Source organism: Neolamprologus brichardi, chromosome 10, assembly GCF_056152115.1.
Source record: "Neolamprologus brichardi isolate AB-2024 chromosome 10, ASM5615211v1, whole genome shotgun sequence".
NCBI lineage: Eukaryota > Metazoa > Chordata > Actinopteri > Cichliformes > Cichlidae > Neolamprologus > Neolamprologus brichardi.
Window position 1 is genome coordinate 11,858,034 of NC_142113.1, and position 27,315 is coordinate 11,885,348.

General features: G+C 41.1%; 1 protein-coding gene across 3 annotated transcripts in view; it reads left to right on the forward strand.

Moving 5' to 3' along the window:
• abr (ABR activator of RhoGEF and GTPase) overlaps positions 1-27,315 on the forward strand; it is a 126,510-nt gene that overhangs the window by 16,177 nt on the left and 83,018 nt on the right. Inside the window, exon 1 of one of the 3 annotated variants that reach the window (XM_087847178.1) lies at positions 6,152-6,564. The exons of 1 other annotated variant lie outside the window; for it this stretch is intronic. In XM_087847178.1, coding sequence (XP_087703304.1) covers positions 6,504-6,564 — 61 coding nt within the window. In that variant the 5' untranslated portion in view covers positions 6,152-6,503. Of the gene's footprint in view, positions 1-6,151; positions 6,565-15,680; positions 15,838-27,315 lie in introns of those variants that run through there. One more of the 3 variants, XM_087847179.1, reaches the window with a different exon arrangement.

Sequence of the window (27,315 nt, forward strand, 5' to 3'; positions counted from 1 at the left end):
TTTCCGTTCATTTATTCATTCATTCATTCTCCTTAATTGGAAATGGTAAATCTCTGCTTTGTAGCTGAAAACAGTTATAACAATCATCCCAACATCCCTTCTGAAGCTTAATCCTGGTGTACTACTAGGAGCCAGTCATATTTCTGACAGGTCCTGTGGCACTGGCTTTGTGCAGCAGTGCTCCTGTAATTCTGTCATATATCCAGGTATGATACAAAACAATACACTAAGCCTTAGATTGGTATTCAGCTGATATTCTTTCTACTGTTGCGGAAACTTGTAGGTCCCAGCTTTTTAAGAGCTTGACTGATACTGACGGATATTTCAATCTCTCTCATTTTGATTTTGTCTGTTCTTCTGTTAACGTCCCCCCTGTGAGTCTTTAAGTTTTATGGGCAACACTAAATTGCAGGAGTGCCATCTTAAGATACTGTTATCAGCAGAGGTTTGAAGTGATGGGATTTTAAGTGGGTTTGTGCTCAAACTTGAGCTGTTGAAGATGTTCTCCTTTCCACTCATTACTGCTGCTCACAGACTCAGTAGTTTGTCTGACACAGAGTCTAATAACAACACGCCCAGCTATTTTCTCATCTTTTCATACAATATTTCCATCCAGTGTGCACAGTGAAGGTCTTTGTTTGGGTGTCTTAGCTTGTGTTGACCGACACTAAACACTAGAGTGCAGTAGTTCTTAATTTAGATTTCTTTGCTGTTCTCTCTTTCCACGTTCTCGTGTGCTTTTAGTCTTTGTTACCGCTAACCCGATGCTGGCTTAGCACTTTGTCGGCATAACTTAAGCAACAATTAGGTTTGTCGAGTACAAACAAACAGGCAAACTGTGTTATTGTGCAGCGTTGTGTTGTCACCTCACTGGGATGGTTTCACACATGAAATAAGCTCCCTGTGTATATGTGGGAAATAACCACTAATGATCTGCAAACTGCATAAATCCACATGTGTTTTCACTGCATGTGTGTGTGTGTGTTAGAGTGTGTGAGTGAAACAGAGAGCGCACTAGCGGCAGAGCATATTCATTCTATGCCAGCTGAATTCACTTTGATCTATTGAGGTCAATGTGGAAATCAACTCAATCAAGCTGTGATTGGACAGACACCAGATAAACAGCATTTCCCTCGCACACACACATCTCTTTGTCCCTTTCTCTTCCTGTCTCCTTGACACAAACATGCCAAGGATTGTATTTAAGGAAGCTCTATCTTATCATAAATGGGTTAACACAGCACACACAGACACACACACACACACGTCACAGGGGTCTGCTAGACACTGTCGTTCCAAATAATTGGATGGTGGAGGAGTTAAGGATGAGATCCAGGACAAATAAGGTGACAGTGGATCTCGCCTGCCAAAGCACATGCTGTGATGCGCACACACACACACACACACACACACACACACACACACACACACACACACACACACACACACACACACACACACGTTCTGTTGCCTTTTTTTGTGTGTGTAGGCAAAAGCTTTGTGAATTGGATAGCGGGCTGTTAAGAGTTGGTGTTACTTTAATAACACACGTTCATGGAGCACAGAGGGAGCAGGAATGGAGTCAAAGAACTGAGTGTTGGATGAATGACTCTGACCGTATTTCAGGACTGGTAAAAACCTTGAGCTGCTGGACCGAGAAAAAAGCAGTGATTATGACAACGGCCGAGAGACAAATGACTTATTTTTGCGCTTGATTTTACATCAAAATAAAGCGACCAGCAGACAGTAACACATAATAAAACAATGATCTCAGACATTCTCATTTAATAGGCGCACATTCATCAGTGGTGCACTCCGGGCTTTTTAATAATGCATTGTCATTGCTCATCCCTGCTGCCATCTCCCCCAACCCCCAAAACAAAGGGATGTGTGGGAAAAACACATCTCGAGAAAATGTCATCATCAGTCTCCAAGGAGCATGTTTGGACTTCCTTACAGTGTAGACAACTGTAGTGGAGTTTATTGATTGGCATCTATATCATAACTAATAAAATAAAATAAACGGTAATAAAACGCTGACATTATTGCAGTGAAATTCTAATATAATGTGTGTGTAGCAGTTAATCTGTAGATGTGAATCATTGTTGCTTCCACTTAGAGAGTCTCTGTGATTTGGAAGAAGAGTTCACTTTAATTCAGTGAATATTTTTGCTTTGATGTCACCAATTCCATCCGTCCTTATTGTCAATTTTTTTTTATATGTTTGTGAGGTGTGTTTCGCGCCAGTGCTTCATTAGGCTTGTTTGAATTCACTTATTTGGAAACACAGCTGTCTGCTTCCTGCGTGCGCAGCCCCACTCACATATGCACATCAACCAAGAATGCTGGAAGTGTGGGCGTGGGGGGGTTGTTGAACAATCAGGATGTTGAAGGGTTTAGACTCCCACCCTGGTCCTTGTCTTCTTCTTTTTTTAAATTTTTTTTTTTAAATTTATTTTCATCAGCCAGTTCCCGTTCCTGTGGTTAGCCAGTGGGGTTGAAGGGAAAGAGTAGCACCACACACACAGACGCACACACATAGATGCTGCCACCTCCACCCAGTCACCCCCGCAGGTCTGTGGTCGGGGTCGAAGAGCAAAAAGGGGTGGATATGGTTGGGGTTGGTGGAGTGAGGTGGGGCAGGGGTATCTGGGTAGAAAAGGGAGAATAGAGGGGTGGGAGAGGAGTGGATAGCAGTTTGATTGGCTGGTGGGATGCTGTGCCGCCAAATTACACACTCACACTCTAATACACCACAGTTCGACCACTGCAACTTCCTCCTTCATGACAGGAAATCTTTGTTGAAATTTCAAGTGAAGTGCAGGAAACACAACAGTCACAAAATGGGGAATAAAATAAATATATCAGGTTCTTGTTAGTTAGAGCCTTGTTGTGAATACACACCGAACCAAGCAAAAGATAAAGGGAAAATTAAAAAAGTGATTACAGCTGACCTTTTGGAATGATTAAGAAATTAATTGTGCAGTTGTATACTCAAAGGACATGCTGTGGGATGTTTTATGAGCTTTTACATTTTATAAAGCATCATAATTTTTGCTTTTTATCCACTTTGAGTTCCAGCTTTCTCTGATGTTTTGTAATAGCTGTCTATAAAGCTTACTTTCAGTTCAAGCTGTTAAAAGCTGTCCCAAATGCATGTCCATTGATTTCTGCAGGGCCTAAATATGCCTGTGAGCATCACACAGTACACATCCACATCCAGTGTCCTCTGTTCACATTAGCTCACAGTGGGATGACATACTTAATCAAAAGCAAAGATTGATTTTTTCTTTTTTAAATATCCAGTTTTTTTATGTGTGGTCTACATTTCATGCTGTGCTGGCTACTGATGTGTGGCCTTTTTGTAACACACAAGCATGTAATTGTTTAAATAAAGTGTCCAATTAAGGGGAAACTCTGAGTAGATGTTGTCTGTGACACAAAGGTACATTGTGTCTCTCCAACACAATCCATGATCTGTCTTGAGGGAAAAAAGTGTGTATCTCTGTCTGGATACACTAAAGAAAATGAGTGCCTTAATCTAGATCTTATCCAGCAACCACACACACACACACACACATAGTAGAGGACTGCTGTTGAAAGTTAACCTTTATAGAGAACGACGCATTGCTGACGTGCTGAACTTTGAAGAGACTGAAATTGTGTGTTTGGGAGGGTTCAGAGACGGTTACTAATGGGTTTTTATTACACAGTTTGACTGTTTATTCATATTTTCTAAATGTAGCTTTGTGAAGCTCTGGAATGTCTTCAGAACACGCAGTTTGGTGTAAATACAGTTTGTGTGTTTGAGCATGGCATCTGTGCTCTCTTTGTTTGGCTATCCCCGTTGAACGATGAGGTATTTGGAAAGAGGAGGTGGGCAGATTTGCTTTCAAAACCCTAAATCATCTGTGTGTGTCTGTGTGTGTCTGTGTGTCTGTCTCTGTTGGCCCAGATTTAAGACAAAGGAGGTGTAAGGCTGTACAGTAGATCAATCTATATTTGATGAAGTGCCACTCACCAGCCCCGTGTTCTTCTCTGCCCGCTTGGCTTTCCCTTTACATAATCCCATGTGTTTTGTGCATGTACGCCTTGAGTTTGTGTGTGGTTTTTGTCACGCCTGTGTGCTTTCCCACCATCACAATGACACATTTATATTCATTAATAACCCTGATGTACATTAATACATGCAGGAATACATTAAATGCCTTGAGACAGATACACGCACGCACACACGCGCACACACACACACAACCAAGAGAGGCTCATGGGATGCCAGGTCGTTTAACTCGTGTACGTTCCCTCCAGCTGGCACATACACGTGCTGTAGACTAACAAAGAGCAGAGCTCGGGGCCAGGTGCTCTGCCTGCAGAGGTTGGGGGAAGAGGCAGGGAGCAGTTGTGGGGTTCCTCCTGTCAGCCTTTGTGTCCTAATTGAAGTTTTTTTCTGCCTCTCAACCCTCCCATCTTTCCTTCCCCCATGCTGGTTAGAGGAGGATGAAGGGGGAGGAGATCTGAGGTTTGAGGGGAGCGTTTCATATCAGGCTTTGTTGTCGCTGGCACGATGCTCGTCTCCGATGATTGGCCTCCTATGTAGCACATGCCTTAATAAACTCGCCGGGCGTTGGGCCTGATGAAGAGGAATAGTGCTGTGTGGCAATGCTGCCAGGTCTTTTTCTGGGAACAGGGAGCAACAGGAGACCTAATGTGCTAATGTGCCCATTAAAGCCTGCTAATTTCAAAAAAATCAATAAAGCACAGCATGACATTTTTAATTGCATATTGAAAAATTAATATTTCCTGGATTTTGCGCTAGAGCCCAGCCACTATTGTGGAAAATGCCAACTTCTTTTTGGGTTCTAATGCAATAAAATGCTATAATTTCTTTGTCACCGTCGTTTATTCTGAAACACTGGAGCAGGTGTCTCACTTTACATTCCTTAACTAGTCTGATACAGTGGTGGAAAGTGAATAAATCCTTTTAACTTCTCAAAATAATTTTGAACTATTTAGTCCCTATGCATCTGTTTCAGTCCTCGAAAATCCAGCTGTGGCTGAGCTGCAGACATTTATTCTAAATATTCTTTAGCTATTGTTCCTGGTGATGCACACAGTAGACCGGCTCCATGGTTCTTCTATTGCCATCTATCATAGAGTCTGTATTATATCGTCTTATACAGAGCATCAGTATGCAGGCACATTTTCACAGCACATACACACACATGCACATGTGTGCGTTGCTTTCATGTTCTTCGTTGCCACGGGAACAGAACTAGCTTAAACCGTGACAAGTGAACCCGTCACACTCTCTCGGTTTCTCTCTCTCTCTCTCTCTCTCTCTCTGAACTAAATGACTGACTCTGTTTCACACAAAGTGTGAATCGTGCGTCCCAGCCGAGCGGCTGTGATCTTGAACTCATCATGTAGTGCAGCTACGACTAGTTTGCCTCATAAAACCACAGAAAGACCTTTCATACTTACCTTTGTTATTGTTATATTAACAAAACAGAATCACACAGTGGATTTAACATTAAACTTTTATCAGGGGAAGGTAACCCAGTTTTTTTTTTTCTGAAGGGTGGTTTCTCTTTGGCTGTATATGTTTCCTCTATATTTAAAAAAAAAAAGCCTCAGTCTGAGCAGTTATAAAATAGGCTAATATTTAGGATGTTTTCTGAACCCCTGACACAAAGATGTTTTTTGATCTTAGCATTTCATGCTGCAACATTGTTTTAATACTGACTTTCTTAGGCAGAGTTCTCTTAAAACTTGAGTAACATTTACCTACATTTAAAGAACAAGATAAAAAATTCAAGCTGCGATGTGCTCAACAAAGTCAGAGTAAGCAAATTGTATCTACATGCAAGAAAAAAGCTGCTAACCTGATGCGCAAGGAGAGACGGAGATCGTGAAAGCAACTTTGGATTTTAGTGGGTTTAGTGGTTTCATTTATGAAGAGAGAAACTGAGATTTTGTCAGTTGATTCACATCTCGCAAACCTCGCTGCTTCAGTCATTAGGCACGGCTTCTCAATTCCGGCTTCTACACGCTGCTAAGACACTGAGGGGGGGAGAGAGAGGGAGAGAGACAGCGAGTGAGGCTGATGAGGCATTCACGCAGAATCAGAAGAGCGAGAGAGGAGGGGTGGGTGGGAGTGAGAGAGCAAGCCAAAGAGAGAGCGAGAGAGAATGAGTGCTTCTCCCTTTCCCTAGCAACGGTCGGCGGTGTCCGTCTCCAGCCTGTTGTTTTCTCTCTCACACACACAGACGCACACCTCTCAGTCTTTCACTCCTTCTTCAGCTCTCTTGCTTGTCAGCCTGTTGGACCCCGGGGTGCCTTCTGACATTTTCCCCCAAATGGTTTTTCTTGCTTCTCCGAGCGAGATGAAGGCTGCGTTTCAAGGATAAGAGAAAAGAAGCAAGGAAACGCAAAAAGCAGCTGCAGAGAAGAACTGAAGACATAAGAAAGAGGGAGAGCGACTGAGACAGGGAGAGGAAAAGAGGATGGAGCCCCTCAGTGCTCGCGGCCTGCCCCGGCTCTCCTGGATCGACACCCTTTACAGCAGTACGTACCTCTCCTCCATTACTTTACTCCTCTCCACTCATCACTTCTCATTTATCTGTGCGCTTTACCTCTCCGTGTTTTGCCCCGCATCCCCCTCTTCTCTATCTCGTCCGCTGCCCGTTCGTGTTACAGCCCCAGCGATCTGCACACAGGGAACACTTTGCATTTTCCGGACTTCCAATTAGTGTGCATTATTGTGGCTGTCTATAACAAGGCATTCAACCCAAGGCCACCACACACACACACTTCTTTTAGTGGCAACAACTCGTGCCCACTGCCGTCAGGCTTTCTGCTGGCCAGTAATCATAGAAGCATGGGAAAGCCCAGGGATTATATAGTGTGAGGCAGAGTGAGTCATGCTTACAACCTGGAGGTAGAACTTTATGTTCCATCTTATCGAGGACACAAGCTGTCTGATGCTGAATTTTTAAACCACTCCTTATTGTAGTCTTTATGCTGCGCTGTAGTCTCCCCCGTCGTACTGTACACTGCATGAGAGCAGCTGTCAGCTGTGTCTTTTCAGGTTACGATGTCGATTAATGAAACAACGGACAAAACTGCTCCCATTAGTTTGTCACCTAAATTAGTCTGACCTTGGATTGTTTCTTTTCCTTTTTCTTTTTTTTTTTTGCGTTTGGATGATTTACATAAAGTGAATACGAACTATGTTTTTGCTTGTTGTAATTTAGAACAGAGGCTGTGTGAAGCTCTTTGCAACAGTACACACATCCATGCAGTCACAGCTGTTTGTGTGTTGTTGAGGTGTTGCGCGCGTGTGTGTGTGTGTTTTAGGTGTATTGGGTGCATGAAATAGCCTTTTGAGAATTGTCTTTTGCCACTTTTGTTACTATATCTTAATGTGCGGACATGGTGTGAACAGGAAAGGCTGATGGAGATGGGGTTGGGGGTGTGATAATGATGCTGAAAAACAGAAAGGGGAAACGTGGTTTCTGTTCGATGCTGTTGATTAGATACTTAAGCGAGACCTTGCAGTAGTTAACTGGCAGTGAAGGTATTTATGCATTAGTGATAATGTTGTTAATGTACTGCAATGTACATGTGGTTCTCTTTGGGTATCACACAAATTTAAGGTGTGGTACTTTATTGTAAGGCTTTTGGGCTTCCTTTTAACTTGAAGTGATGTGGAAATGAGTAATACCAACGTAAATGCCAAGCTGTGGTGTTAAAGCTTGGCATTTACGTAGACTACCCATAGTTTATATCATGTTGATCAGCTTTGTTTGTTTGTTTTTAGAGAGACTTTAAAGAGTTGTTAGATTATTTCAGAAAGACACGTTTTGCGTTCCTGCCAAGAGCTCGAGAAGATGAATGCCACTAGGGCTGGGCCATATTATACCGTTCACGGTAATACCGGTATAAAGTTGGGCAACGATAAGAAAATGAAATATCGCGATAGAATATGGGTAAAGCACACATGCGCAGTGCCTTTGTTTTCATACGCACATGGCGGAAAAAGCATGGTGGCGACGGCGAATAAGAATGGCGAAAGCGGATCGTTGAATGAAATGGATGAACCAGAACTGGTTTGTAAAAATGCTGCAACTTCAGTGGTGTGGCACTGGTTTAGCTTTCATCCGTCAGATACACAGCAAAGCACTATTTTTGGTAGAGCATGCTAGCGGGCCGTCATTATTACTGTGTTTTTTGGAAAATACGGCACACTTAAAATCAATCCTTTGATTTTTCTGAAAATCGACAGTGTCCCTTATAATCCCGTGTGCTTTATGTATGAATTCTGGTTGTGTTTACTGACCTTGAAACGATTTTATGTGGTACACGGCGCTCAAAAATCTGTCAAATGTTTTAGTACGACTTTGCTAAGCTACGATGCACTGTTAAACTTTTATATAGCTTTAATGCAAAAACAGCTGCTTGTTTAAGTGAAAATACATTGATGTTGGTTTTTTTTTTTTTTTTTTTGGACTAATAAAGTTGTGGAATTGTAAAGTATTTTGTCTAGTGTCAATTATATCGTCAGTTATATCGTTATCGCAAATTTTCAAATGTATATCGTGATAAATATTTTTGGTCATATCGCCCTGCTCTAAATGCCACTCTTGTGTATGTATGCTAAATCTGAGAACCAATCTGTGGGTATATAGTCTCGTTATTTAACTCACTGGTTTTTGGGCTACTGTGTTGAAGTCTAGAGTTTAGCATTTTGACTGTTACCTTTCTTTTGTTTTTTCTCTCCCTGCAGGGTAGAGCTATCAGCTAATGCTAGCTCAGTGTGGAAGGTGCATTTGTGGGTTGAGACGGCTAGTGGAAAGCTTAAAACAAATATTATTGCTCCCTTTTTCCCAATTGGATGCCACAGTGACCTGTTTGATTTAGTAAAGTACTTATTTATGCCCTTCCTTATGCAGTGTCCCATTTTTTGGGCTAAGGACTAACACTAAGACCAGGCTTGTAACCTCCTGAGGCTGTGTGTATTTGTGTTTTTTGTTGTTGTTGTTTTTTCCCCCCTGATGTCAAAAAGGATCATTTGTGTGCAAGTCAAACATGTTGACCACTACAGCATGGAGCCGAAAAACAATGTTAAAGTATTACATATAAAATGCTGTAAGCCATTTTTCTTGGACTTGCATATAGTTTTATTTGATTTGATTTAGTCTAAACATGATGGCTATAAAGATTTGTCAAAGCAAACCTGTCTCCAAAGTGTGTTGATGGGGAATAAAGCAGGGACAGCACAGTATACTATACTATAGCTCTATACTATTCTAACGTTTGCTATTTTTGGTTAACAGAGTTCATCTGAATTTAACACCCGATGTGCTTTAACACATTTCAAATTCTGTATGAGGCTGCATGTGTACACTCGCAGACAGGTTATTACCATCACAAAAGCGTTGAAAGTGGGCTTTATTATCATCTATTGTTAGTGAAAAGGGCACAATCCTCTTTTTTATGCACCTGTCAGTTCATCATCCTTTTGATTTCCGCCTGCCCTTTATCCACCTCATACTCTTTGTGTGCCTGTGTTCTCAGCTGACCCTCTTTCTCTGATAAGGGAAGTGGGAATTCACCACTACTTTGAAATGTTTACAAAAATGGTTATATACTTCCTTAATACAACTCTACCACTTGGTTACAAAAGGTTGCAACACAAGTTGACAATAGCTCTGTCTGTGTGACAAACACCTGGTTGTTAATGATGAAGGATGACCCAGTCCTGCCCTAAACCATTAGTATTGAAGCTCCCTCTTTTGCCTGTCAGTGGATTACTAAGCACATGGCTCTAATTGCCCTTTCTCTTCAGCCTCTGAAACTGTGCTAATGACTGTGTTAAGCAGTGACCACACATCCTTAACTCTCCTAAGCGAAGTGTATGCTGGAAGCCACAGCTACGTTGTCCCCAGAGAGGCTGAAGTCTTTCTTTTCAGCTGCACGAGTGAACCACAGCTCACTGAGACAGCATTTTCCACAGGCATCTCTGTTTCACTACATATTCTGCTAATAATGAAAGTCATAAAACACAAACCTAGATATACGCAGACTAAGCAAGCTAAATGTAATAAAAGCTGCACAGAGAACTTTTGCGCACACATCAATGTAAGCACATGAACAGAATCACCAGCTCAGACTTCTCATCAGTCATCCATTTGTTCGGTCAGCAGTATAAGTGGTAGACTCCCAGACGGCTGTTGGTTGGAGTGTTTGTGTGTGTGTGTGTGTGTGTGTGTGTGTGTGTGTGTGTGTGTGTATTACATCAACAAAACTCTCACCCTTTCCACCTCTTTACTTGTTTTTCCTCCTATTGTTCTAATCTGGTTGATTAGGACCGTCTCAAATGTGCTCCTCACAGATTCTTATAATCACTTTGATGTAATCATCAGCAGAGTAAAAGGGTTTTTCTTCTACCTCTGATCTGATTTTAGAGGCGTTTTGTTGCTGCTGCTGTGTCCATTTTCTGTCTTTAACTCCCCCTTTACTCCGTCAGTTAACCCACTACTGCAGATCACACTGGTGATCACTGGTTATTTCTTTGTTGCTTCAGTTGAAACTCTGTGCCATTGACACACAGATGCATAGGTGCTCATTTTTTCTGTGCTAGTTTGTCCCAGTTTTAGATCCGTCTATTATTTCCAATATCAAATAGGACTGTTCTTCGATTAGCCACGTGGCCTAGCGGTTTCTTAAAAACCGTACCCTCAAACCTTGGTTACACAAATTATTCAGTGGACTTTCCAGATGCTTGTGACTAAACCAAAGAGACAGAGTGGACAGTAATGAACTTGAGTTTCACATGCAGCATGCATAGGCCAAAATCTTTTCATTAAGCTTGCTAATATTTACACCAACTGGTTAATTACACTACACGCTAATGCAAATGTAGATGTTTTAGAAACCTTAATTAAAAGTAATTGGGCCTACAATGTGTTTTTCACTGTTCTGTGTGCCAGGGCATTTTTAATTTGCAACAGTTTTTCCTCATTTTGAATAGAATAGAATAGAATTCAACTTTATTGTCATTGCACATGTCACAGGTACAGGGCAACGAAATGCAGTTTGCGTCCATCCAGATGCATCCATCCAGAAGTGCTTTAGCCATGATATAGATATATTACAATATATATTAGCAATAATATAGATATGTAAGTCTATTACAGAAATGGGTCTATTACGGTATGTAATATGTACACGGTATGAAGTATGTTATGAATATTCTATAACTATAAGTATGTACAGGCTGTAGTGAGTACAAGCTATGAACAGGATATAAATATGGAAAAAAAACTATACAGAATATGAAATAAAGACCTTTACAGAAATATGACATATACAGCTATACAGAAATGGAAACTATGAAATGGAAACTTGGGTTGGAAACTGTTTTTTGTTCATTATTTAAACAGAAGTCATAGCCATATATGTCCTTAACTGCTTTTTCAGGGCTGGAGTTATCCTAGCTGCCATGAAATAATAGGCAGGCACACCCTTATGTTGCCCATTTCAGGGCTAATAATCCACCAATCAAGCAATATAGCTTTTGCACACTTTTAACCTAACTTACTCTGGACGTATCTCTGAATCAACCACTGGCCAATTATAATTTCCCTCTTTTTGACTTTTACAGAAAGCTCTGAACTGTAGTGTTACTATCTCCACAGCCTGAGTGGCACACGGTCTCTGACCGCTGCTTCGCTGTCAGCCTGCACTGTAACCTTCAGAGTATTAGTTAGACTTGTCTCTGGCTCGCTTTGGTTCCACGTGCTGCTAAGGCAACATCAAAGGAAAGCCAGATTACGTAATGGCTAGAAAACGGGCATTTTGGCTTGGCAAAGCAGATGTGGCACGTGCACGGACATGCACATATGTCAAAAATGATTTTCATAATCCGCAGTGAGGAAGGCTCAAATTTCTGTGCAGCTCTGAGGGAGCATTAAAAATCTTTTCTCATTTTTGGTACATCCTGTCACTTCAGCCCCAGCAAACCTTATAAAAATATTACCGTGTGAGTCATGGTGGGCCATTTGGCTGTTTGTTGAGGGTTAAATGGGTTACACAGTCTCTCGTTTCTGCTGCCACTACTTGTGGATAGTAATAAATGACATGTTGCTGGTGATCGTAATCTGCTGCCTTTCCCGACTAATCATACACTGAGTCTCAGATGCTGAAGATTCCTCTCAAATAGGTTTCCACAGAAACACCGCACATAAAAGAGAATTATATTAGCTGACTCTAAACTGTATGTTGTAGGTTCAGTTTCTTGAGAAAACAACAGACAGGTGACAGTTGTCTTCTTCTTTGCCGCTTCCTTTAGAGGTCACCACAGCGGATCTTTTGCCCCCAGCTCTACTAACTTTGCGTGAATGTTAGTATGCAGTTAACCTGCATATCCCATTTAATTACTCATTAAATGAAGTTGCCGGAGCACTGATCCACATTATTCCAGCGTGCTTTGATACCTGTCTAACACCATAGTTTGCAAAAACCCTGAATACATAAAAGGTTTGATATCTTTTTACACATCTGTATCAGCCCAGAATTACCCAACCCTCACATCCCTGATCAAATGGGGTTTTCACAGACTGTCAGTCTTGTTGTCTGGTTTCCCTCAGCAGCATATAAACTATAATGGATGGACTTCACTACTGGCCAACAGCAGTCCCAGTTCTGTCTTTAAGTGTTTAATGTTAGCAGTTAGTTGGCTGTCACAGGGCTTGCTTCAGCAAATTGGGGCACAGCAAAGTAATTTTGGATGGCTTCCCAGTAGAATTTCATAGGGGAGGTTAATACAACAGGGAATGTCTCATTTATCACTCCCTACAAATCTATTTGGACCAAACTCCCCAGCTCTCTCGCTCTCAGTCTCACTCTGCTTGAATAGCCACTAGCTCTGTTCTCGATGCCAACAGCAACACATCCAAATCAGTGGGATCTGGTAGTGTTTCCAAACATGTCAGCTATGGTGTGACTGCAGAGAGAACACTACACAATACAAGCCAAGCGAGCCTCTTAAATCGCCAATTCACTGTGAGGATGACATTCATTCATTGTTGGTAAAAGGTTGGAGCCTGGGCTTTTCATTTTAATTGCGGAAATTCCTGAACAGATGCAAAGGTCACAAGTAGTGCAGCAACAGGTTCAAGAACCTGCAACAGGGTCGCCTTTGTTCCTTTGTGATATTTAAAATCAGACTGTACTCATAACTACATTTCAATAAATCTGCTGTGACTACAGTCAAAAGATAAATACCCGATCAGACCATTATTAATAATTCAGATACTAGCACACTGATATGCACTCGTTCTGTGTGCATTAAAAGTGGAGGCAGAGAAGTGGTTTTGCTTGGTAGGAGTGGAGCCGTGTTGTGTAATTTCATCTGTGCTTCATATGAAGTCTCGCATTGTTTTCTTTCTACCATTCAAGCTCATCCATTATGTTGATAAATGGATGAGTCTGTGCTGTAGCTATAGAAACACATTTAGAGCTGTTCTCTCACATGCACACACAGACACACTCACACATGCACACTTACAGTAGGGAAGAAAGAATCTGAGTCAGCCTAAAAGCACTGTTGTTATGTAATGCAGTCATCTCTACTGCCTCTTCAGTAAACCGCTACTCTGCTTTGTGTTCAAACATCTTCCTCCCATTGGGTGTCCTCAAGAGTGCGCCTTTATGTAAGGGGCATCATGTCAGCTTCTCCATAACAGTTGCACAATGTTCCACCCTGGTTTGGGTGTCTGAATACAAGATCCTGGAAACATTAATGGGAAAAGAACAGTTTCACCGTTTATCTAGCAGACATTTATAATCTCCTTGTCAGGATCCACTTTGGAGGACATGATGTATAATGTGGATGCTGTTCTCAGTTCTGAAAGAGAGATGAATTACCTTTGATATATACGATTGGAGTGAATGTGAAGAAGTGGTTAAACCTTAAAATATGGATACGGTTAAAACCTCATCCTTTTAGGTGAGTCCAGCTGGAAGGAGCAAAGGGGGGAAATCTGTCACCGTGTCATAACGCTAGCTGCTCGCTCACTCACTGGTAACCCAGCTGGTGTTTCCACTGTAACCGTGGCCGCCTGGGTTCATTCAGTGACAACCTTGTGAATAATATATGAAGCTTTTTGCTCTGCTTTGTGTGTTTCGGTGGCTCTTTTACATCTAGTAAACAAACTGAAACGAAGAAGCCATCGATTACTGGAGCTGAAAAGCAGCCAAGTGCTTTTGTTGCAGTAGTGAAATGACATCAAACTTATTTTCTGTGTGCAGAGTTTCAGCTTACAGAGCTTTCACTCTTAAATGCTGGTGAGTGAAGTGCAAACTTGGCGGTAGGCTCTGCGCTTCAGGTGCTTGATCAAATCTTAACTTCTTATAGGAGCTTAAAGGTTAAAAAAGAAAAAGGTACACATGGAAAATAAAAATAAAACAGACTTGTGCACTTGCATTACATCGCAACGGTTTCCAGCTTTACTCATAAATCTTGACATATAATTTTATTCCACATAACTGTGCATTTCATTTTGGTTACCAAGAGTTTATAACTGTTTTCAGCATGCATATAAGCACCTTCTACATTAGGTTAGCTATGATATCTGCATTGGAGGTCATCTAATTGTAAGCGAATATACAAGGCAAATTAATTATAGCACAACTTAAGTATGTTACCTCGCCCCCGTCCCCGAACACGATTTCTGCAAAACACATGTCAAATAGACTGACGTAACGTATTTTTATCATTTTGACCTAACTCACTGATATACTGGCTGAGCCCATAAACTCAGCAGCAAAGAGTTTACAGCTGTTTCCTATAGACTTCTATAAGACCATAAGTCTATGTGCAACCACAGCTATTGGCCCCCTGGTGGTCATTAAATGAAATGCAAGTTTAAGTTACGTCCATATTTGATACCGTTTATGAACATGACGTGTTTGTTTATCTGGGAGACATGGTTTAACATATCTTTCCAAATGACACGATATTTAAGTGCCGTATGGAAAAAAACACTAAAATTTATGATAGCTGACCTAGCAACAAGACTGGAAAGACTGGGAGCTCTTGTTATATTTTGTTGATATTGGAGCTTTTGGTGTTGATACATTTTTTAAGTAAAAATTTAAGAAAGTGGAAGCTTGTGTTTCCCCCCCAATTTCTTGCTGTTTCTTTTGAAATATTCAATTTAACTCCAAAATCAATTCAAAGAGCAATGAGAACATATATTAAATTGACTTTTGATGTTATTTCTGTTCATCAGAAGGCTTAAACTGAGTCATTATTTAGCTGTTAACAGTTAAATTACATTGTTAGCCAGGTTCTGTTTGCAAAGCGTCTTGCCATCTTCACAAGCTCTGAAATCCTTTGTTGTGCTTGATGTTAGAGGGTGTGTCATGTGTCTGAGTGTGTTTGTGTTCTGTGTCTGTGGGGACCATCACCATGTCCTGAGGGTCTAGGACTGTGTGTGTGTGTGTGTGTGTGTGTGTTACTATGGACAGCAGTCATCCTGTAGGGCTATGGTAACCACCAACCTGTTTTTCTTCTGCCATCCATGCCTGGCTTGCCCCAGCCAATCAGCGCATAAGAACTCCTCTGCCTCGGCCAATAGTGCGTCTGGCATGTTTACATGCTCCCGGAAGGCAGGGACCATCATTAAGCATTCAGGGTAGTCGAGCGGAAGAGAGAAGAGGAGGGGAAAAAGGGAAGGAGAGGAGGAGACAGGAAAGCGAGATGAAGCCATTATGAGTAAAGAGAGCTGATGGATGCACTCGAGCACCAACCAGTCACCCTGCCAGACTCAGGTAAACGAATGCATATAGGTCATATATCAGATCACGTTATCTTAAATGGGCCTGTAGCACATTTGTAACCATGTATAAAAATGTAGTTGTGTATGTGTTTGGTTGGCCTGTATGACTGAAGCTGTAAAACCCTTAAAAGTAGTCCTTTGTATCTGGTGCGTGTGTGTTGGCTACATGTTTGCGCGTGTGTGTGTGTGTGTTTGTCTGTTTCATTAAAAATTAAAGGCCAGAGTAAGCGTTGGCCTTCTGGCCTCAGGAAGTTGTCTTTCTGTTACAGTCAAAAAAACCATTCACTCCAAGTGGCTCTTTGTCATTAAATAACCCCGAATGAAGCATGGCGAAAGTAGACTAGGAGAAAAGTACTATTCAGGCAGGTGGTGGGTTATTAAATCTTTTAAAAGATATTTAAACGGATGAGATGGAGGGATTACAGTCAAATATATGATTCTAAGATATTTGTAGGTTTGTACTTTTATGAGAAAATTAGGCAAACATGTAAGCTACTGTATAGTGGATCCATGATTTGTAATTGAGATATCTTTATATCTATAACTTTATTTATTTGGTTTCACCTGTAACCTTCTATTTTTTTTAATTTTTTTTTTATCTCCTTCAATAATATAAATAGAATACTGGCATCATTACAGTTACAGATTTCTGTGGGAAGGCCATCTTTTAAATCCCTATCCTCCTTTTTGTTCCACCTCTTAATTGTAACCTTTTATAGAAGGACCAAACTCAAAATCAATGGAGTGATATCGACGAGGCCTCTGTCCTCTCCGAGTGCCAGATGGCCTTGCGCTTCAAGTGCGCTCCTCACTTTATCAGACATCGTGCTGCATCCACAAATTCTCTTATCTGTCCTGTCACTCTTTCCAGGGTCACATTTAATAGAAATCTTTTAAAAATAAACTTCTACTGCAAGCGCTAAGGTTAGCCTCATTGTCTGTACAGTCTGTGCATTTGCATTCATGCACAGCAAGAGAACAGGACAGCATGCTTTTGCTTTTACAGCTTGGCAGAAATAAAGCAGTAAGGGTAATGGTTGGTGAGCACGAGCGGAGAACAGAAACCTACGGGGACCCACTTCAAATAGACTGACTTCCTTTTTTATTTGTCCCCCCTCTTGTGTGGGTATTTTTCTTTAAAGTCACGCTTCAACTCTGGGGGTAGACAGGCTGCCTCAACATGATATTGTGGTTGGCTGCTTTTTTGTATATGATGCACACAAGTTAGGCTCTTTCACTTAATTAAGTATTTCTGAAAAGTAAAATTGTACCGCAGTGGGACCAGAGTCAGCCATTGTTCCAGCAAAATAATGCAGTGGTACATCAAATAGATGAAATCCCACAGGGTGCACTTGTCATGACTAAAGTTTTTTTTTTTTTTTTTTTTTTTTAAAGCTTCTGCATAGGGATGCACCGATACCGATACTGTAAAATGTGTGTGTACTCATACTCGTAAAAGTTAACCGATACCATGAACCGATACCAACTTATTTCATTAATCAGAGGGTGGCTTGTCATTTTTGTTGTAGATTTTTAGATTGGCCACTAGGGGGACATCCCGCGCTAAACAGGCACAGGGTTAGACGAGTGAGACTGGCAGCTCCAGATTAAAAAAAGAGAAACTGGAGGCTGCTGTAGCTAGGCTAAACAAAATGTCAGCAGTGTGGACCGGAACAGCCAAATTTAACTCAGGTTTTGGAAAAGCGATGAAAAATGTCAAGAGAAAATCCACGGGCAGTTAAAATAACAGAGGCTCTGACTCATTTTATCACTCTGGATGACCAGCCAATGCCGGTCGTGGAAAACGTAGGATTCTTCTCAGCATACTGAGCCGCGATATGAAATTCCCAGCCGCCCACACATCAGGGAGATAATGGTGCCAAAACTTTCTAAAGAGGTAAAGACAAGCAGTGTGTGTGCGATGTCAGTCCTTGGTTTAATGGCACAGTGGACTGATGATCCACGGGCAGATGGGGAGTTCGTTTGTTAATGCCAAATACTTTCATTATTTTGTTTGTTTGTTTACAATATGGACACTCTGCAACAATGTAAGTTTATTTTATTCCAAACAGATTTTATTATTCTGAAAGCTCGAGACAGTGCCAATAGTTCAGTGATATTTTGTTAAATTACAATGTGGACACTCTGCAATAATTTAACAGAAGTGCCTATTTTTCACTTGAAATTTTTTTGTGGTCATTTTTATTAAGATATTATTTATTATCGGCAGAGAATAAAATAAAACCTGTCTTCCAATTCATTGCATTTGTGTGTGTGTGTGTGTGTGTGTGTGTGTGTGTGGTAGAAGTATCGGTTTTCGTACTCTGTATCGGCAAGTACTCAGATCCAAGTATTGGTATCATATGGGTTTGAAAAAATTGGTATCGTTGCATCCCTACTTCTGCACTATTGTGTCAGTATTACACACCAATGTGCAGTATCTTTGGTGCTTGGTGAGCTTTTTAGTCTAACTGCACTTTTTAACATTGTTATCTGACTTTTTTCTTATATTTTAATAACATGCTGGTAAAAATGCATGGTTGGTTTATTCACTTCAAATAAACTCTCACACTTTAAAAATTCAACATTGTTGTTATTATTAACAACAATGTTGTTAATAAAGTGTTGTGCTTAAGCTCATTAAGGTTTTATCCCACAAGACGTTTTAAATGCTTGGTCTGTTTATAAGTTTCTATAATAATACATACAGAAAAAAACCCAACGACCCCCTCCCTATGAGCAAGCACCTTGGTGACAGTGGGAAGGAAAAACTCCCTTTTAACAGGAAGAAACCTCCAGCAGAACCAGGCTCAGGGAGGGGCGGGGCCATCTGCTGCGACCAGTTGGGGTGAGAGAAGGAAGACAGGATAAAAAATATGCTGTGGAAGAGAGCCAGAGATTAATAACAAGTATGATTCAATGCAGAGAGGTTTATTAACACATACTCAGTGAGAAAGTTGACTGAAAAAGAAATACTCAATGAGTCACAGGAATCCCCCAGCCACCTACACCTATTGCAGCATAATTAAGGGAGGGATTCAGGGTCACCTGATCCATCCCTAACTATATGCTTTTATGTGCAAAAAGGAAAGTTTTAAGCCTAATCTAAAAGTAGAGATGGTGTGTGTCTCCCGGATCCAAAGTGATATCAAGGCGGATGATCTATTCAAAGGGATTGTAAAGTTACCAGCAGCACAGACACAGGGAAAAGCTTTAGTGAGGCCTGCTAGAAGATGCCAGTCAACTCCAGCTGCCTCTGTTAGGACACCTGTCAATCAATGTGGCTGCACTCCAAAGTCAATTATCCAGCTTGATGAGTTATAAAAACTTTTCGCTCTTCAAAAATTATCCATAGATGCCAAAAACTATATGCTTTTAAATGCTACAAAGTTGGGCATTTTAACACTGACATCTAACGGTAGTGCAGCCTCAAGTGGCAACTGCAGTTTGTGCAACTTCCTCGTTGGCTTCATTTTTAAGTTCCCTAGGTTTCCCTTTGTTTAAACCAGCTGCGTCTAGTTTTAGAACCCGGCAGCTCTGAAAGCTTGAAAGTAAAAAAGACATGCATAAAAATTTGGTTGGATATGGTGCAACAATGTGCAAGTTTTTTTGCACCAGTGAGGCTTATATGTACCCACTGGTTTGGCAGACTGGTAGTGGATTTTTGACATTTTAAAGTAATCACGAGAATATGATTCAGCAGGGAGTTGACTACAGTTTTAAAATAGGGTGTTTCCAATACATGACCGCATATATGTTCCGTGTTAGCCAGCAGATCTTTTAGAAAACTGCCTTTTGGCTTAATTAGTTTCAGGAATGCAGTTTTTATTACATTTTTTTTCCCCACAAAATGTGTACTATAGTGAGTCTTTTCTTTTTAAACCTACACCAACCACAAAGGATGTTATGGTGATCTGAAGCTTTTACAGGGCCTGTCTGAGCTGCACACTGCTGCTTCTGTGATACACCTGAAGTGTATCAATCTCACTGCTTTTAATCTGAAGCATATTCCTCTAATTGGGCCGTGGAGTGCAATAGACACTACAGTCTCTGCTGCGGCTGCCCTGAGGTAGCTCATTGTAGCGCCTTTGTTTCACTGCACGGTTTGATACACTTTCCATTAGCACATGCCCACGAACAAACGCAGAGGGGACCAGATGCCCACACAGTGGAGCTGCTCTACTACTCAGTGTGTGTGTGTGTGTGTGTGTGTGTGTGTGTGTGTGTTGGCCCTGTACAGCTTTACTTGATCTCTTCACACCTGCTTACAAGCACAGGCATGAATGTGGGAAGTGAACTGTAAAACATTGGTTGGTGCATCTTTTTTGTGTGGGTGTGTTCAGTAGGTGTGTCTGCACTTGGATGTGACCTCTTGTGCGTTTCACCATGTGGACTGGGGGAGTAGCTTCGGGCCCCGTGTGTGAATGTGCTTGTCCTAATCTATGGAAGCAGTGAGATGTTTCCAGCTAGTCCGAGCCTCGGGGATTTAAACCAGCTAATTACAATGTATAGGAGCTGGCTGCCATGGTAACATTGGTTTGGTGGGTTTGGGGTTTGCTAGAGGGGGATAACAGCAATTTACCCATGTAAATCTGTAGTTGGGGGGGTCCTTATCTCTTGCTGCCTACAGGCACATGGCACATGAAGATATGCAGCAGTAAAATTGTCACTCATTTGAGGTATTAAGGGACATGCCTGTTATCGGACCCTTCTCTGCAGGGAAGTGCTCTGGATGTGTGCACACAGGTTGTGAAGTAGGTAATGGGAACCACTTTATTAGCCTCATCCCAGTACATTTGTGTTAGAATGCATATTCTTTTTTGGTTGCTCCCTTTAGGGGCTTGCCTCTTTAGCATCCTCTTCTCTTATACAAACCCTCTGTGATTCCTCCTTCACTACATGCATGAATCTTCTCTGTGGTCTTCCTGTTTTCCTCCCACCTAGCAGCTTCACACTCACTGTCCTTTGTCTAATATATATCTTGCTCAGTTTGCTTGCAGAAAGTCTGTGTGCCTGAACATGGTTGGGCTTTCCGTTTAAAAGGCAAGGCTCTCCTGTTATTTTTCCGTTAAATTTGATCTTTTGGACTCCCTTCTACTCGTTTCTCTCGTTCTCTATTAACTAATGTGGGAGTCTCGCAGCTTGTTTTCCATTAAAGTGTGCTCAGCCCATTTCCTCAGCACAGTGGTAAGTGCGGTGAGAGTAGCCAATCATTATAATCACAATCAGGCTGGATACAGGAAAAATGGGAACAAAGACCCCAGCTTAAGTGATGAGTCACAGACCAGCTCCTCACAGCTCTCGACACTTGCTTAGTTAGCATTTTGTAGCATTACATCAAGCGGGATAATCTTCAATCGTTTGTTGAAATGGAAAATGTGCATGCTGAAATTTTGGGTCTGAATAAAAAGAAAGCTCACTGTTATTAATCAGTTTTCTTAAATAAAACCATGGAAATGTTTCGGAATTATTTTTTAGTCAGATGCAGGTGTAGTTATGGTGATACTGACACGGTGCAACAATGCAAAAGGCCCATTACAGGTTGTCAAGAACAGACAGAAAACTCACCGCAGGACAGAATCACAGTGCACAGTAGCAGTATAAGTCTGCATTTATAGAATACTTTCTGATTTTTCTAGCCAAGTGGCAAAAGAGCAAGCTTGCAAAATTATATTTGAAGTTACAAATCTAAATGTTTATTTTGATCACTATCAGTGTTTTGTTTTTCCTGTATGATGAAGGTTTGCATGACTCATTTACACCTCTTGTATTTCAGACAGGTTCAGTCATTGGAAACTAAAAAAGTAAAATAATCATTCTGTTGTAGAGTTGAGATCATTTTCCTGTTGCGTGACCAGTTTTTATGTCAAGCTTAGCTGTCAAACAGATATTATTTGACTCATATGTGACTCTAGAATGTTTTTGCAATCTTTAGACTGTTTAACACTTTACTTTAAAAGCTACACTCTGCTTACTGATCAGCAGTGTTATCTTACACAAGGTTAAGACTGGACTGTAAAGGACTTTTATGCTAATATTGCCAAGGTACTGAATTCATGCTCAAAAAAATTTCCAATTTAATCCTCAAGTAAACAGAATAGATTGGAATCTGTCGTTGTGCAGCAGTACTTGTCTTTCCAGACATCTGCTGATCTGTCACTGTGTGAACATGTGGAATTGGCGGCGTGTTCTCTTCTGTGTGCTTCAAAGTAACACTTCGAAATCTGCGGTTTTAGCGTCTGTGTGTGTGCTTGTGGGTGAGGATGGGTGCTTCTGATCACTATGTTTGCTGCACTGATCTCCGTTGAGAAGGCTCAGAGGAGAAGCAACGCCCATTAAAGGATACTCCACATCTGCCTCAACAGCTGCCTGTTGTCAGCTAACTTTGCTAATAAAATAAGGACCAGTTACATCAATTATTTTGACTCATTGCCATATTTGCATAGAATGAAACTGATTTCCAGTGATACCGTATTCCCACTGGGTATCTCCTTCAAATATAATGCGAGGTCGCTGCTACTGACGTTAAGTGGAGTAGCATGGAGTAACACTTTTAAACTTCCCTGTCGTGCCATCATCAATCAACGTGTGTCACTGGGGAAATTAAAAGCCCACATGTATACTGTCAACACACACAAAATGACCATACATCTGTGAGGCCACTGATGTACTGTCATGCTGTCAAGGCTACATAAGGCCGGGAAGTCCAGGAGAAGAACAAGAAGCAGGCTTTTTGTTTTCCTTGTCTCCTCTCGTTCCTTTATCTTTGGAGAATTGGATCTGTTATGGCTGAGCTCACTTACATCTATTGAGAGAAGCTCTAGAGACAGAGGAATATCTTGCCATCAACCCAAAACACAAACACACATACACACAGTCTCTTTTTGAAATGACTACATTGGGCCCTGGCTCAGGAACACACATCTGTGCTGTAAAATTTAATGTGTGTGTGTGTGTGCTTATTCACTGCTCTCTGTACAGAATCAGTTTGCAGGGCTGCTTCTCTGTGCCCACACAGTGTAAGCTGGCTGTAGGGCATGATGTAATCCCTCTTCTCTAAAGACAAAATTGCTGAGGTAGGCAGCACGATTCCCACATTGCATTCTCACACTGAAGCAGCAACTTTTCTTCCCCCTGACTTTATTAGTGTGCAAATGTGCACAGGCAGACCTGGCTCTGAGACATTGTGCATAGAGAGAGGGAGAGCTGGCAGGATGTGAAAGAAATCGAGTGTAGGAACTGTAGCGTTTCCTCCTCCACTCTAGAGTAGAGCAGTGGCTTAACCAGCTGAAAGCAGTTTATCAGTATTCACCCTAGTTACAACTTCATAGATTCCTCTTTCTTCAATTTGGTGATTTTTACATTTTTAGATTTCCTTCAAGACAGATTATTGGTTGAACTCTCCGATGTGAAATATACATATTCACATATATGAATCTGTGATTTGAACATTGAGTCACTATCACTGAGTTGACTTAGAGAAAAATTAGCTATGTTGATAGCAGCTACCAGGAGTTCTGTTTCTGTTAAATATGAGGAATTGCAGCATCATTTTATCTTCTGCCTTCTGGGTTGTCAGAGAAAACAGGCCATATCGATTTTTCTTCTAAAGAAAAATAGAAGTTTAATAGCTAATGATAATGGCAAGCAACCTCCCACAGCCACTATCCAAACGGCCTGGGAATACACATTTTTACCTAGTGACTGATGACTGGTCTTTGGCCATCCATCACTGGCTCACAGCAAGTGTCATCAGCCTCCAGCAACTACTCACAACTGTTCGAGGAATATGAATTTTTCCCTCAAGGCTGGTAACTGGTCTGTGACCCTCGGTGACTGTAGTTTTCTTTTTATTGGCTCCTTCTTGTAACGACACATTTGAACAGCAGGTGTGCTTGTGTGCCTGAGTTAACCTTATGAGGGACGGCTCCTGTGACAGAACAAAGGGAGAAAAATTCCTGAGCCTTTACTTCTCATAGAAGTAAAATGTGGGCATGTTTAATATGCAAATCCACCATTCAAACACTATATGTTGCGCAAAATAAGCAGAAGCGTATAAAAGCCTTCTTCATAGAAAGTGGACAAAAATGTTTCCACCTGTACAAAAGGAGTCACCTTCTTGTGTAGTTACAAGGCATACACACTCACAATATTAATATGCTGCTATCACGCCTGCTATCAGGCTTCACTGTTATACTGAAGAACTTATTTAGAGACAAATCCCTTCTGTGCAGGGTGAGGGACCAACAAAAGGACACGGGAAATAGGAGGTGATTATATGTTATTGACAGTTAAAATCTTTGCACACTTGAATGAATTCTCTCTTATATCTTCTTTTTATATCTGCAATAATAGTTTTAACACTTAACACAAAAAGAAAATTGCTTTGGGGGCAGAAAGTGTTAAATAGAAAATATGCTGGGGTGTTTACCCCAATAGATATTCGTTTGAGTGCATTTATAGTCTGTGTGTGTGTGTGTGATCCATACCATCCCTGCAGAGGGTTATATTTAGTGTGAAGGAGTGTTAGACCTATGCAGAAAGCATTCTCCATCAGTTAGTGTTGCTCAGGCTGTTCAGTTTCACCTCCTGACACCACAGCAGCAGAAAGCATTTTCATCAACGTGGATGGTGATCATGGCTTATTGAGTGTGACAGGTGGATTTAGAGCTGTCTGTCAAGATGGGTTAATAGTTACAGCAATGTGAGCTGACACCGGGCTGTGGTCATTAGGTTAGGGACACACACAAACACACACACACACCAATGAATTTCCCCAGTGTGGAATTAAAACCATATATACCCATCTATTTACTCCAGCAGTGATTCTTTGTAGAGGCTCTTTGCGTGTGCAGGAACAATAGTTTTAAAAAAATATTGTACCTGTTTACAAAACCTTTGTTTTAAGGTAAAGACCCTCCAGTGTAAAACACCAACAATCTTTTTGAGTTCACATCTGGTGACAGTGAGGAGGAAGACCCCCTCCTTTAAACAGACACAGCTTTTATTTTGGAAGACCCAGGGAGCGATGAGAGAGAAAGAAGAGCGTGATAAGATGGCAAGCTGCAGGAGAGAGCAGACACTGCCTGTAATCCCTGACCTATTTAATGACAACACATTTTGCATTTTGATTCCTCTAGCAGCAAATGACATATTTGCGCCTTTTCATTTCTGTTATTTTAGTTTTAATTTCAAATACCTTTTAAAAAAAAAAAGTCTACCGTTCAAATTTGTGTTACAGCTCTGTTCTCCAAATGTTTCGAATTCCTTTCAGTGCATTTGCTGTAATACATTTTCTTCCACCACATGTGGAAGTTGTTTGCTCTGAAACTGCTGAGGTAGTTGGTTATGCAGATGGCAGATTTAAACACTTGGCCTTTGCAGACCTTAACACAGACTCCCATAGTTAGCTCTGTGTGTGTCTGTGTATGTGTGCCTGTTTGAAAGGAGCCATGTCTTATTAACTGAGGCCTCATTGATTTAACCCAATCAACACCAGGGCTCGCAAAATCGCTAGCCCGACGTCCCGGGGCTAGCGATCTTTCCAGTCGGGCTACCAAAATCTATCTCTGCCCTGCCCCTCGGGCTATCATAGGAAGGAAAAATATATGTCAATGCTTTTGCATTCTTTCGGCAATGTAGCTGGGTAATTATGTCCTTGGCATCAGTGAGCCAGAATTTGCGCTTGTTTTTTGCTTTCACTTTGCAATCGCGCGAACTGTGTATAGAGAGCGACAGTACTGATTGGTGAGTGATGATAATTTTCGCACCAATTCCTCTGACATCTTCTTATCAATCGTTAGCTTACTATGCAAACATGACAAGTGAAATCTCCCGCAGCAAGCTTAAACATGTGAGAGGTTGACAGCCAAAGAAAAGCTTACCACAAAACGGAAAAGTTATGACAAATCAGACTATAAGGCAAAAATAAAGTGCAGCTTTATGGTTTCATGGACAAAAGAATTTCTGTGGCTGCAATATGACGAGCTAAATAACCAGGGCTGCACATAAGTGGTCCGCAGGTGCGCATTCGCTGTCAAAATAAAAAGAGCGCACAAGATAAGAAGTTGCAACGCGTGTTTGCGTACATAAGATTTTCTGGAGGAGGACAGACATTTGTTTAGAACTCTTAAAGATGTCGAAGAAGCTCCTTTAAGCAATTACTTTGGTGTTCCTCCACCTCCAAAGAAATGTCAGAAGGAGTCCGAACCATAAAAGAAGCGCGTATTCTCGGAAAAGTGGTTGCAGGAGGTGAGCTGGCTTCAAACAAATGATGAACGCACTGAGATGTGGTGCAGAATGTGCCGTGAAAATCCCACTCTAGCGGACAAAAACAGCCTTTTATATGGACGCAAACGCGCATTGCAACTTCTTATCTGGTGCGCATCTTTTATTTTGACAGCGAATGCACACATGCGGACCACTTTTGTGCACCCGTGTAAATAATATAATGTTCTGCCGGGTGTGTTGTTGGTTTTCCTTCGATTTCTTAGTCGACAAGCGCCTTTGTTACTGGGACCAGTAATTTTAAGAAAGGCCCCCATTAGAACCCATGAGAAATGCAAGAAATGCATTATTGCTCAGTCTGCAATATCTTTCCCAGAACAAACACCAATTGCAAATAACATACTAGAAAGAAACCTGAAAAATATGTTTAGACCAGCGTACTATGTTGCAAAGAGTGAACTACCACTGGCAAAATTTAGCAGTCTTTGCAAACTTCAAAAAGCAAATGGCCACGATCTTGGTTCCACTTGCCTCTTACGTGACTTCAGTGGAAATTTCAAATTCAGGATCTGACACAGACTGATTCATGTCCTACACAGTTCTTACAAGTTCATAGAAATGTCTGTTCAATTAGAACCAAGTATTTGAGTTGATGATTGTAATTTTTATACAATGTTGTAATTTGTTTTTCAACAATTTTTTGATTAATGTTTTGTTTCCTTTACAATATTATACTTTAATGTATAATACTGTAACGGAAACAAAACAGGAAACAAAACATCAATCAAAAAATTGCTCTCTTTTTTATTCGGGCTACTTGAATTTATTTTGGGCTACCAAAAACTGAAGAGTCCCTGCCCGAAGGGCTACCAGGGATTTTGAAATTTTGCGAGCCCTGAACACACAGCAGAGCACATGAGTAACTGTGTATGTGTCTGTGGTGTGAGTGACACAAGGAGAGAGTCTGTGTTTCCTCATGGGCTACACCAGTTTCAATAAGCATTATGTGGAACGCAGAACAGCATCAAACGGGTGAATGTTTGTGGAATTTCTGTCTCAGGTCCGTCGCCCTGCTTCATTGTGGTTTTATTAAAATCCTCTTTTTCATAAAATATGTTTTCTCAGATGAGTGTAGCTCTTAACCTTTTGCTAGGCTTGATCATCAAGTCACCTTTTCATTTATAAAACACTGAACCCTTGTCACCTGGTATATCCTTTAAATTTGTGTAAGGGAAAGCACCTC